The sequence below is a fragment of the Rutilus rutilus genome (genome assembly GCF_951802725.1).
Source record: "Rutilus rutilus genome assembly, chromosome: 4".
Taxonomy (NCBI): Eukaryota; Metazoa; Chordata; class Actinopteri; order Cypriniformes; family Leuciscidae; genus Rutilus; species Rutilus rutilus.
The window spans coordinates 46292679-46306254 of record NC_140212.1 but is presented as its reverse complement, the minus strand read 5'-3'; the positions used below and the strand labels follow the sequence as shown (position 1 = coordinate 46306254).

Sequence of the window (13576 nt, the reverse complement as noted above, 5' to 3'; positions counted from 1 at the left end):
TTATTTCTGAAGGCATTATTGTCTCGCGAGATCTGATGCGATATTTTGGCTGTCGTGGACGGTCATTTTAATAATGCAAATGAGGGGCACGTTGATTGGTGGCAGGAAGGAGGGGGGTTGACACCGCAGGTAACTTCAGCATATCATTCCAAAATGACATCATGGCGCAAGTTGTGAATGAACCCGACCTGGCCGCGACCTACGGAATTCAACCGTATATGTATGAGCCAGACTCTGAACCTGAGCTGGAAAGGGAAGATGTAGAGTCGATGGAAGGACGTCTACAGCAAGATGCCTCTGAATGGTAAAGACAATCATTTTGACTGAGACATACATTATACCTTTTATTTAATGTAGATTACATTAACGGAGATGTAGTCTACTTTATTTATCAGCTTACAGTGGTTATTGAGATCAACGTTTGCTATCATGTGGTGTTTTTGCCTTGTTTCACGTTGTGGTTTTTTAGACATTCAATATTTTTCTTCTACAGACATGTAACGTGATCTTTTTCTTTATGTTTATTATTACTTGACTGTTTGTTTGTGTTATTTATCTATCCTTATCTATTCTATAAAAAAAATCAATACAATTATATGTTGTCATAGTTATATAATATACAATTCTATAAAAATATAGCTGTATCATTTTCTTGTCTGTTTATCATTTTTAAACTTGCCCCAAATTTGTGAACGATTCCGGCGTAAAATGATCAGCACAGACACCTAACGTTAAGCCAGTGGGAAGGGTTGTAGGAACCGCGTCATTAAAAATTAATTTAATCCACTGGTCCCTGACAGCTTGGTCCGTTCTTGGGAGAGAAAACACATTTACATGTTGATTCTGGCAGTCAACAACAGAGCAACTCACGTGTGCACTACGTTTCTGCATCTTTCGCGACTGAATATGAGGGGGAGAGGGGCAGGGCGGGCTTCCTGCAGCATAGGTCTGCGGTGTCCATATATGGTATATCCTGCTCCGTCTTGACCAAGTCGGGGCAGAAATTAAAATCTCGTATTTGAGTGCGCGTGCACGTGGGCTGGTTTACGAACCCAGGGGTAAACAAACGCTTCACTTTTAAATATCGGCTTCCCGGCCAGTGTATAATCGTTAGGCAATCATAACATACATTGATTCTCGTGGAAAAGTGAAAATTACAGGTCATGACTCCTTTAAAAGCATCCCAGAACAGACTTTCCGAAATATTAACAGAAAGGAAAGACTGCGCCTTTAGATTAACTTTATATTTTCTAGCTCTGATGCCATGCACCTTGCCACCTTTTTCACACACCGTCTTCATCCAATACGTTGAAAATCGTCAAATCCATTTTTTTATAGCAAAATTAAACCCTTTACATCAGTTTAAAGGGCACCTATTATGACTCTTTTCACAAGATGTAAAATAAATCTCTGATGTCCCCAGAGTATGTATGTGAAGTTTTAGCTCAAAATACCCAACAGATAATTTTTTACAGCATGTTTAAATTGTCATTTTTTGGGGGCTCAGAAAAACGCGCTGTTTTAGTGTGTGCCCTTTAAATGCAAATTAACTGCTGCTGCACGGCACAGGGGCGGAGCCTCACGAGCTCGCGCTCAGTCAGGACAATCTCATCTGATAATATCAGAACAGAAACTCTCAGTTGCGGTGTTCATTTCGAGTCGGACAATAATGCCCACAGAGCCAGAGAATATATGCTGTATGAGATAGAACAGGTATAGTTTAGTTTAATTATGGTTATAACTTATTTGTCATCTGCTTTTATCCACTATTAATACAAGCCTGCTGTAGCAGACCCCGTCCGAATGATGAGCAAAATATACTGATGAGTTCAGTGAAGTTTATTGTACATCACACAAAAGATGAGCGTTAGTTTTATTCCAGAGAATCTCTATAAGAGCTGAATAAACACAGTATAAGAAGTGCGTATTAAAGTCTTATCCATAAACTCTCTCTCTCCCGTTCATTATCAACAACATACACAGTGAAGTACACAAAACACTCGTTACAACTACCAGTAAACAAATATATACACACCTTTTCAGTGGGTGCTTAATAAACTGGTAAACCTTATATCCGTAAAATGACTCGAAGAGCTGTCATAAAGTGCGCGCTCTCATTTTCATTTCTGCCGTGGTCAGTAACGTTAGTCCTGTCGCTCAGAAGACCGTAAGCTGGGTCACAAACAGTACAGATCCATCCTCGAGGAACAACGAGAGAAAATGAAGACTGCTATGTTCATTCTTACATCCAACAACAGCACACCTCAATCGCTTAGGAGACATTCTTGTCTACAGCTGCTCCAGCTTCGAACAATGGCGGACCCTGTGTCCAGCTCACTCAGGGCGGGTCTAGGCTCAAACAGCAGTGTCAATCAAGGAGTCGTGGGAGGGGCTTGCGCAATTCTACGTCACATTGCACCGAATCTGAGAACAGCTCATTCTGAGACAGTGCTTATGATTTATTGAGATTGTAAAAAAAAACACTGGGTGGATTTTTATCATTCTAGGATGGTTTTGCTCACACACTGCCAACACACATTTATGTAAACACCATGTAAAAGTGAATTTTGCATAATAGGTGCCCTTTAACGATCGATAATTAAGTATAGTGGAAAATTATAATTAATTAAATTATAATTAATACAATAGTGTTTTGGTGGTAAAAGAAATATATGTGTGTTACTTTAACAAAAAAATATTTGGGTAAAAAGAACAGTGCCACGAAACCATTTTTTTGAGTGTATTGGATCCTTTGCAATTTGCATATCAGACAAACAAGGGAGTGGATGATGCAATTTTAACATTGTTGCATATTGTTTACTCGTATCTTGAAGGTTCCAAAAATCACGTGTAAATCCTATTTGCTGCCTTTTCCTCAGCTTTAAATAACATATTGCCATCTGTGTTAGTCGAAAGATTAGCTACAGAGTTTAATCTAGATGGAGGACAGATTCTGTGGTTGCAGGACTTTTTAAGAAACAGAGTTCAGCGAGTGAGTGTGGGTGGATCACTGTCGGAGAAACAAATTACTAATGTTGGATCCTCTCACCTCTACTGTTTATATTGTACACAAACAACTGTATAAGTGCCCATTCAGGGAGATATATAATCAAATTTGCTGATGACACTGCATTAGTTAGTCTCCTTCAGGGGGATGAGGACAGTCATGGACCTGTTTTAAATGAATTTATTTATTGGTGTGACATGTCAAACCTTAAGTTAAATATTTCAAAAACAAAGGAGATGTGTATTGATTTTAGGAAGGAGTCTTCAGTGAGTGTGACGAGTGTTAAAGGGGAGCCAGTTCAGAGTGTTAATGAGTATAAATACCTTGGGGTTGTCCTTGATCATAAACTGAGGTGGGATAAATGGACTGAAGCTGTGAACAAAAAAGGACAGCAACTATACTTCCTTAGGAAGAGGTTGTCATTTAATGTAAGCGTCTCAATCCTAAGAGTGAAATGTGCTGTATAAATAAACTTGCCTTGCCTTGCCTATACAGCCACTCTGGTGAAAACCGTGATGTCATCGTCCAGCACAGTTCAGTTCTTATATAATGGTGTCAATGCAGGCAGATCAGTAATATTGTTGAATATTAACCCTAATAACCCTAACCTAAGCCTACTACAGTACAGACTACATGTCTAGTTTGGTGTGCTAGATGTCAATGTTTAATCAAAAGGCTTTTAATAATGCCCGTCAGCATGACCTGAAGTTATGCAGGAATTTAAAAATTGAATCCAACTGCATTCAAGTCAGCATTAGTCAAGGTGTTTCCATCACCATATATGTTGTCAACTTCAGAATACTCCGTGTAAGATGTTGATGAAAACACAATTTCAGGACAAAGTGTGATTAATTTCAATACAGCAGAAGTGCAGTTTTATCATTATTTTTGTTATGGGAACTGCAGACCAGGTTACAAATTACAAATAGGTTTTATTAAGACTATGAAAAACATGATCACTTAGTCTTTGCTGTCTTTCCCCTCTTTTTTAAAGGTTCAACTGCAGATGACAGTCAAGCTGCTTTTGATTACACAAAAGCCAGCCGCAGATTGAAGAACAAATTAAGACGGGACTACGAGCAGATATTGGTTGGTAATTCACAGACGGGTGATCTGGAAAACCTGAACAATATTTACACTGATTTATATGTGGTGGAGAATAAGACTGGAGGAAGAGTGAACGAACATGAGGTGAGACTGATTGAATCAAATCACAACCGACCGACTGCCAAGGAGAAGCCAATCAAGTGTAATGACATGTTTAAACGAAACACAAAGGTGCTGACGATGGGGATCGCAGGAGTAGGAAAAACTGTCTCTGTCAATAAATTCATCTTTGACTGGGCTGAAGAAAAAGAAAATCAGGATATAGTATTCATTTTTCCTCTGCCGTTCCGTAAGCTAAACTTGATTACAGAGAACTGCAGTCTCTTGGAACTGCTTCACAAACACTTCTTTAGTGAGGATAAAGAACTGGCTTCTCTTCCTAAAGGTGACGGTAAGGTCTTGTTCATCTTTGATGGGCTGGATGAATGTCGCTTCGAATTGAACTTTATAGATGGTGGCATATTTGATGTTCACGAACAAACAACAGTGAGTAAGCTAGTTACAAGTCTTATCAAGAAAGACCTGGTTCCCTCTGCTCTCATCTGGATCACATCCAGACCAGCAGCAGCCAGTCTGATACCCCGTGACTACATAAATCAGATGACAGAGGTGCGTGGATTTAACGATGAGCAAAAGGAGCAATACTTCCTCAAAAACAGCAGTCCTGAGGTTGCTGGGAACCTCATCAGTCACATCAAGAAATCCAGGAGTCTGTACATCATGTGCCACATCCCCGTCTTCTGCTGGATCTCTCTTATTGTTCTTCAGCCTCTACTGGCTCAAGAGAGCAGTGACAAAACTCCCACAACTCTCACAGGGATGTACATAAGCTTCTTAATTTCTCAGCAGCAACAGATGAAAGAAAAATACAACCGTGATAACCTTGAATCTAAAGACAATGCAATGTCTTTTGATCAGATTATTCTGAAGCTTGGGAAACTGGCCTTTCAACAGTTGGAGAAAGGTCAACTGATTTTCTACAAAGAAGATCTTGAGGAATGTGGACTAGATGTCAGTGAAGGGTCAGTGTACTCTGGGTTATGCACTCGAATGTTTCAGGAGGAAAGGGCTTTTTCAGACACACACGTTTACAGCTTCGTACACCTCAGCGTACAGGAATGTCTCGCTGCTCTCTATGTGTTTTTTGTTAACAAAGACAAGAAAGCAAACCCATTTTTACCATTCTGGAAAGAAATGACACAGAAATTCTCCATAAAGCCACTGTTTCAGCTTCATAAGGCTGCAGTCAAGAAAGCTTTACAGAGTGAGAACGGACACCTGGACCTTTTCCTCCGGTTTCTCCTGGGTCTCTCACTGGAGTCCAATCAGAGTGACCTGAAGAAACTACTGCCAGGACTGAAACTCAAATCAGAGAATGTTAAAGACACTGTTGACTATATCAAAAAGAAAATAGAGGAGGAGAAATCAGTAGAAAAGACCATCAATCTCTTCCACTGTCTGAGTGAACTGAAAGATAACTTTGTGGAGGAAATCCAGAAGAATCTGAGCTCAGGAAATCTTTCAGGACAGAATCTCTCCTCTGCTCAGTGGTCTGGTCTGGTGTTTATGCTACAGATGTCAGAAGAGGCTCAAGAGAAGTTTGAACTGCAGAAATACAGAAGATCTGATGAAGCTGTGATGAGACTGCTGCCAGTGATCAAAAACACCAGAAGAGCACTGTAAGAGGCTTCTTTACAGTCATTTATATACACTATTTCAATTGGGCTTAATCTTACTGTAACAAATTAGCTCAAAGGGGAAATATTAATAATAACGCTGGATTGGTTTCTGAAGATGAAACTAAGAAAGATTCTTGTAATACTAATATGTTGCACAGCTATCGGCATATCATGTACATAATCATTTCGATCTTCAAAGTACCAATTTATAGAGACCAAACATGCTATGCGTGGGTTCTATAATAAGATATATAGTATCAAAGAGATAATAGTGTCAATAGATAATAGTATTAAAAGACACAACACAAGACAGTAAATCATTCACAAACTTTCTGGGATGCAAAGTACCTCCATTATCAGGCATGTTGGGTCAGGCCAGGGTTATTATAGTTTTGCATTTTTCATTAGTTTTTATTTTTATTTCGTTTTGACTTTTTGTTTTCAAATTCAGTTTAGTTTTAATTAGTTTTTAAAGTGGGTTTGCTAGTTTAGTTTAGTATTTATTTTTTGAAAATGCTTAGTTTTAGTTTAGTTTTTATTAGTTTTAGTGTTAGTTTTAGTCTTTTTTTGTAATTTGGGTTATTTGTCAGGGGCAAGATTCAAAAAGGTCGGAAAAAGTATTGTGTAATAATAACTCAACAAAAACATCACACAATTTTAGAAAAAAATTCACACCCCATTGAAATTCTTTTACCTCTTACAAAATCCATAGCCTGACTACGTCAGACTTCTTACTTCCACTCAATTTCATTTCGCTTCTGTACTCAGTCTGAGACAGCGTAATAGCTTTCCGTTTTCCTCCGGCCTGAAAACAGCCGGCCAATCAACGAACAGAGGGCCGGCTGAGAGCCGTGACGTAGACACTGATTGTACCGTGGATGCGTAGATTTACTTAACATAATCTGCAAAGTCATTCACAGCCATGTTCACTCCGGTATTTCGCTCGATGGTTTTGTTTTCGCATCATACATGTGTTTACAGTGGAAGTTAGATGCAGCTGAGCATGCGCATAACACGCGCCAACCAAACGTTATGTGATTGGCTTACGGGAACCAATGATTTTAAACTTCAGACAAGCGCCTCCCCGCGAGAAAGAAAACGCTTTTCAATTATGCCATGCCAGACTCTGTCTATGAAGCAAAGCTAAGTAGCAGAGTTTGGTATTAACAGGCTACAAAATACACACGCCATACCAAAAATCTACACATCTTCTATACAGAATTCACACCCTATACAAATACCACAGCTGTACAATTTTCACACCCTATACTAAATTTACCCTATACAGCCAATAGCCTAGTCATCTGGATTGAAGCAGCAAACATTCAGTGTAAAAGTAAATAAATGACATAACATTATTTCATATTTGAATCACAGCTTATATAGTGTTTTGACATCGACAACCACAACCAAAAAGTGCATTTTACCTCAAACTTGCGACTAGTTAACTTTCTAAAGAAGGCGCAATCGCTTCTCGGGTCGACATTAACACACTGACAAAATTATATTCAGAATTTAAAATATTTTTATACCACTTTTTAATGTGTGATTGTGTAAAGGTGTTCACGAGATAGACATACCAACCTTTCGCGAACTTGCTTTCAACGTTGAACGAACACTCGTTCTCATGGAGACGCGGCGTGCACGGAGGGGAGGGGAGGGGCTGTGTGTGTGTGTGTGTGTGTGTGTGCGTGCGCGCGCGCATGTGAGAGACGCATGGGGAAAGGAAATGCAGCTGAATGAATACGCTGCGTGTTTTAAATAGCGTTAAAAAATGAAAGACCTTGACAAAGACGAAAACTAAGGACATTTACTCTATAATTTTATTTTAGTTAGTTTTGCCAAACACACATTACAGTTTTAGTTAGTTATCGTTTTTTTGTAATGCCTCGTTTTTATTTTTATTTCAGTTAACGACAATGTTTTTTCCCACCTAGTTTTCGTTTTTTCGTTCGTTTTCGTTAACGATTATAACCTTGGGTCAGGCATCAGGCAAAAGTCAGCAACCTGAGTTTTACCAACTTTATTATTCCTAATTTTATCACAAATTAAATAAACTGAAAATACTGGTTTTAATTTTATAAAGATATATTTTTTTTAACTTAGTTTTTTTTAAAATCTTTACTAGGTATGTACCGATATCACTTTTCCCAGAACAAGTTCGATTCCAATACTTTCTTGTTCATGCCGATATCGAGTACCGATACCTGTATTTTCATTTGTCATTTTTGAATGTATTGGGTAGAGAAACCAAAATAGCATAAATCATATTAGTTGGCCTAATTAGTTTAACAAATATATATTTCCTTCAGTTATTTTCATGCTTAAGCCTGTTAAAATTTATTGTGTGAACTTCTATTACTCTCACTATTCTTTCTATTGCTCTATCATATTTTATCTTTGATTTAATAGCACAGCACATATTTAGAGCAGCTCCAGCAGGGCTCAGTGCTGAGGATTGGGTCAGCGGTACAAATAGATACCAGTGAAATATCACAATTCTCTATTACAATTTTGATACTACAGCAAAAACTACTTGCCTAATTAATATCAATGTAAAACGTTATTAAGGACAAGTAAGCAGTCTATAATAAAATAAGAACAAATAATCAAGTTACAAATAGCACAAATAGAACAAAGAAAGGCCACAAATGAAATAAACTGTTTTAGAGTTTTTCAGGTAGGTCAATAGTTTTCAGGTACAAACATTTAAATAAAGCAATCAAATGTGAAAGAGATATAACTGATATGTTTACTAGGATACTAACCAAGACAGGCATTTTTACATAATTTTGTGTGAATTTGTCCATACAAGCGCAATATGTGAAAAATTATTTAATTCAGTATTTGCATTCTGAGGCAGCAGCAAACACTGAGACGCAGTGTTAAGGACGCACGCTTTGGATGTTTGTGTTCATGAAAATTCTTGACTTGCAAACATCCTGTAATAATGTCGGGAACCACTTGTTATACATAAAGCAGCTAACCTAACAGTTCATGTTTTATTTAAATATACGATTTAGTTTTAATCCATATGACAAGTGTCAGCAATCAGCAATCAAGAGCATGCAACAGAAGTGCGCTCCCTGTAAAAGAAGTGCGCTCCATTATACTCTCTGTTCTCAGTGTTTCTTTGTCTGAACACAAACACTGTACACACGCTGCCTGTTATCGGTTTTTAGTATCAGAGCATTTTTTTGAGTACGAGTACACAAGCACAGTATTGGGCCTGATAATGATACTGTTATCGGTATAAGTGCATCCCTATTGCTTACATCACTTTAGTCAAAGGTTTTTCCAAATTATTATAAATCCTACCTAAGAAGCATTACTATTGCATTATTTTAGTTTTTTTCTCTCCACAGGCTACATAGCTGTAATCTCACTGCTCAGTCCTGTGAGAGTTTATCATCAGCTCTTCAATCCTCAAAAATCTTTCTGAAAGAGCTGGACCTGAGTAACAATGACCTGCAGGATTCTGGAGTGAAGCTTCTTTCTGAAGGACTGAAGAGTCCAAACTGTCAGCTGGAGACACTGAGGTTTGAGCTAAAATACTTTATTTTTTAACAATAAGTTAATTATTAAATATCCCACTGCTAAGATTTATTCTGTATGCAATTACATTGTGTTTTTCTTCTTCAGATTTCCCACATGTAATCTCACTGCTCAGTGTTGTGAGAGTTTATCATCAGTTCTTCAATCCTCAAACATCTTTCTGAAAGAGCTGGACCTGAGTAACAATGACCTACAGGATTCTGGAGTGAAGCTTCTTTCTGATGGACTGAAGAGCTCAGACTGTCAGCTGGAGACACTGAGGTTTGAGCTAAAATACTTTATTTTTTAACAATAAGTTAATTATTAAATATCCCACTGCTAAGATTTATTCTGTATGCAATTACATTGTGTTTTTCTTCTTCAGATTTCCCACATGTAATCTCACTGCTCAGTGTTGTGAGAGTTTATCATCAGTTCTTCAATCCTCAAACATCTTTCTGAAAGAGCTGGACCTGAGTAACAATGACCTGCAGGATTCTGGAGTGAAGCTTCTTTCTGATGGACTGAAGAGCTCAGACTGTCAGCTGGAGACACTGAGGTTTGAGCTAAAATACTTTATTTTTTAACAATAAGTTAATTATTAAATATCCCACTGCTAAGATTTATTCTGTATGCAATTACATTGTGTTTTTCTTCTTCAGATTTCCCACATGTAATCTCACTGCTCAGTGTTGTGAGAGTTTATCATCAGTTCTTCAATCCTCAAACATCTTTCTGAAAGAGCTGGACCTGAGTAACAATGACCTGCAGGATTCTGGAGTGAAGCTTCTTTCTGATAGACTGAAGAGCTCAGACTGTCAGCTGGAGATACTGAGGTTTGAGTTAAAACACTTTATTTTTTAACAATAAGTTAATTATTAAATATCCCACTGGTAAGATTTATTCTGTATGCAATTACATTGTGTTTTTCTTCTTCAGATTTCCCAGATGTAATCTCACTGCTCAGTGTTGTGAGAGTCTGTCTTCAGTTCTTCAATCCTCAAACTGTGTCCTGAGAGAGCTGGACCTGAGTAACAATGACCTGCACGATTCTGGAGTGATGCTTATTTCTGATGGACTGAAGAGTCCAAACTGTCAGCTGAAGATACTGAGGTAAATGTTTGTAAAATAATTAATGAAATACTATCACAATAAATGATTTTGTCAAAGAATGTGGCATCTGCTCTCAGTGGAATACAAGAACAAGAGACAAAAACAACATTTGTAGGAATGGGATTTTTTCCATATTTATACAGATATCCGTATTTTCAGAGTTGAGAAGTATGACCCACGTTTTTCAAATACATCCATTTCATGCATGGTTTGCTTCCGATAGCACTGAAGGCTAGTAGCACCATCTAGTGGCTGTGTACGGGACACCATGAACATCTCAGCCAGGGTTAAAAATGTACACCACATGACAAATGGCAATTATATGAAACAATGATACCCACAAGTTGGCTAGCAATCTCTTTCTCAATTCTAGCAAGCAAGCAAGCAAGCAAATTTATTTATATAGCACAATTCATACATTGACGCAATTCAATGTGCTTTACAAAAAATAAATAACATTTATAATAATACAAGATACAAAAGAATACATATAAAAAATAAAAAATAAAAACGTAGGAAGCTGTAAGATTGAACAGTGTGATTAAGTATAAGTTCTCAGTCATAAGCACATGAAAAAATAAATGTTTTTAACCTAGATTTAAAAATCGATACGTTTGGGGCACGTCTGAGATAGTAGTTTATTCCAGTTGTGTACAGCATAAGTGTTAAACACAGCTTCTCCATGTTTAGTTCGGACTCTGGGCTCAACTAGCTGACCTGTGTTCATAGATCTAAGAGCCCTGCTCGGTTTATATTCTTCAAACATATCAGAAATATACTCGGGTCCTAAACCATTCAGCGATTTATAAACTAAAAGCACCACTTTGAAATCTATTCTGTAACTGACTGGAAGCCAATGCAAAGTTTTAAGAACCGGAGTAATGTGCTCTGTTCTCTTAGTCCTGGTTAACATTCTAGCAGCAGCATTCTGAATAAGCTGCAGCAGTTTTACAGTCTTTTTCGGGAGAACAGTTACAGTAGTCAACCCTACTAGAGATAAAAGCATGGATGAGCTCTTGGTCTTTTTTTAGACATCAAGCCTTTGATTCTAGATATATTTTTTAAATGATAGAATGCTGTTTGGTGACCGCTTTGATATGACTGTTAAATGTAAGATCTGAATCTATCACAACAGATTCTATCAATACTAGCAATAAATGTTTGAGACAATTGGATATGGCTTAGTATGAATATAAACATGGCCAGATTTACCTCATATTGTGACATAGGCAAAATCAAATTGGGGCCCTCAAATGCGGTGTGCATTACCAAAACTGCTACTTTGAAAAAAAAAAAAAAAAATTAAACACTGCGATGTCAAATTTGATATTGTGGCTTTATATGTGATCATATCACTTGCATGTGTCACTATAAACTTTACCAAAATCAAGCTCAAATGAAGTTGACAAGTTTTTGTCCAGTGAATGTCGTGTTTTTTCGTCATTAGAACGGATGCATCTGAGGCAGTCAGTCCGTCACACTTTCATCAGCTTAAAGCAGAACTTGGTAACTTTTTTAACTTAATAAAACTGTCTAGAAATCATTTGGATGGTTAAACAACCTGTTCTGGTGATATTGGTGACTTTCCCCGCTCCCCCCAGCGTTCCCAGGCGGAAAACCAACCTTGCAACTTGGGGACTATACCGTCCCGGCAAGATAGAAATTGGAAGTCTCATGAGAAGCGAGAACGAGGACGAGAACGAGCGCGAAACACGAATTGCTTTACGGCAATTCGACATAAACACACACGCATGTATGATGTATTACCAGATTACCCACCTCGGTAGACATAGCTCCACACGATACAGTTGGCTTGCTCCGATCAAAACAAACGCACATGAGCAGCGGTAGAGAGGGGGAGGAGGCCGCCACAAGTGAGTTTTTTACGACCGTGTTGTGAAATATACGCCCCCCCACAGCTGTAGGGGGAGCTCGTGGGGAAAACATGCGACAACAAAAGGGAAAATCAGCGAAGAAGTGACTAGAGTTCGCTAGAGTTGCCGCGTTCTCCTTTAAAGGTTATGAAGATTATTGTAGCTATGTGGCCGCTCGTTTTTCCCCCTGTTTTTCACGATAGAGATGTGACGGAGTTAAGAGGTTTAACTGACAGTGTTAAGTAGGTTTCTGGACTGTATTGACTGGTTTGGACCATCACGGGGCATCGGTAAGAATGCACAAAAGTCCAATCACTGTTTTTAATCGTAGGTTCAAGTCATCAACATACTTAGTGCGGTGCATGAAAAGATGCATGTGATATTAAGGGTGTGTGAGTGTGGTTTCTATAATAAAAACAGAAATATAAATAATCAGTTTACAGTAATAAATGATAAACATTTCACTCAAAAATAATAAACGCGTGAGGATACATGGCTTTAAATGTAAACAATTGACTATTTATATACACGTGACTATCGTCTTATAACCATATCTCAATCGAGTGTAATCTGCACAATCCACATAATTATGGCTTAATAACATCTGTAAAGTGTAAACACTAAAGTAAACATATGGAAAATATGAGTCGTTATCATTATTTCACTTATACAGCGCGCATCGGAACACACGTGCAAAGATAATGCACAGTCATACCGCTAACATTAGCTTCAATGAAATCCGAAAACACTCAACATCAGAACGTTTCAACACATAATACAACAAATAGCAATATAAACAAGATAAAAGACGGTATATGTGGAAATTAAACTTACTTTCAAAGTTACGCACACTCATCTATGGCTTGAATACACACGAGCCCTCCACAGCTTTCAAGCAAAACATAACCAGTTGAGTCAAACTCTGGGGGCGGGACTAAGTTACGACTGTCAATAATTCACAACCCACCAATAAGAATTAACTTACTGAGCCTTTTCAACAGACAGTTTAAGGAGACAATGGAGTTACGAAAATTGGTCACAAGCTCTTTTTAATACCTCTTATTGGTTAAATATTTGCAAACCCACAGACAGACTAAAGGTATACAAATTGTAATGATTTATGTTAAAAAGGACGACATTTTAAATTGTATTAACTTATAAAGTAATTGTCTTATATAGTTTTGGCATTAGAGTGAAATAATAATAATAAAAAATATATATTTCTCCCCATTGTATTTGGGAGATTCTTGCATTCTTGAATG

General features: G+C 37.7%; 2 protein-coding genes across 2 annotated transcripts in view; both read left to right on the top strand.

Moving 5' to 3' along the window:
• Positions 1-13576, top strand: part of LOC311289533 (uncharacterized protein) — a 295816-nt gene that overhangs the window by 20887 nt on the left and 261353 nt on the right. The gene's annotated exons all lie outside the window — the stretch shown is intronic.
• Positions 162-13576, top strand: part of LOC311289094 (protein NLRC3-like) — a gene marked incomplete at its 5' end in the record, with an annotated part of 33469 nt that continues 20054 nt past the window's right edge. Inside the window, 8 exons of the mRNA XM_084406852.1 lie at positions 162-304; positions 851-966; positions 4002-5793; positions 9159-9332; positions 9436-9609; positions 9713-9886; positions 9990-10163; positions 10267-10440. Coding sequence (XP_084262978.1) covers positions 162-304; positions 851-966; positions 4002-5793; positions 9159-9332; positions 9436-9609; positions 9713-9886; positions 9990-10163; positions 10267-10440 — 2921 coding nt within the window. The remainder of the gene's footprint in view (positions 305-850; positions 967-4001; positions 5794-9158; positions 9333-9435; positions 9610-9712; positions 9887-9989; positions 10164-10266; positions 10441-13576) is intronic.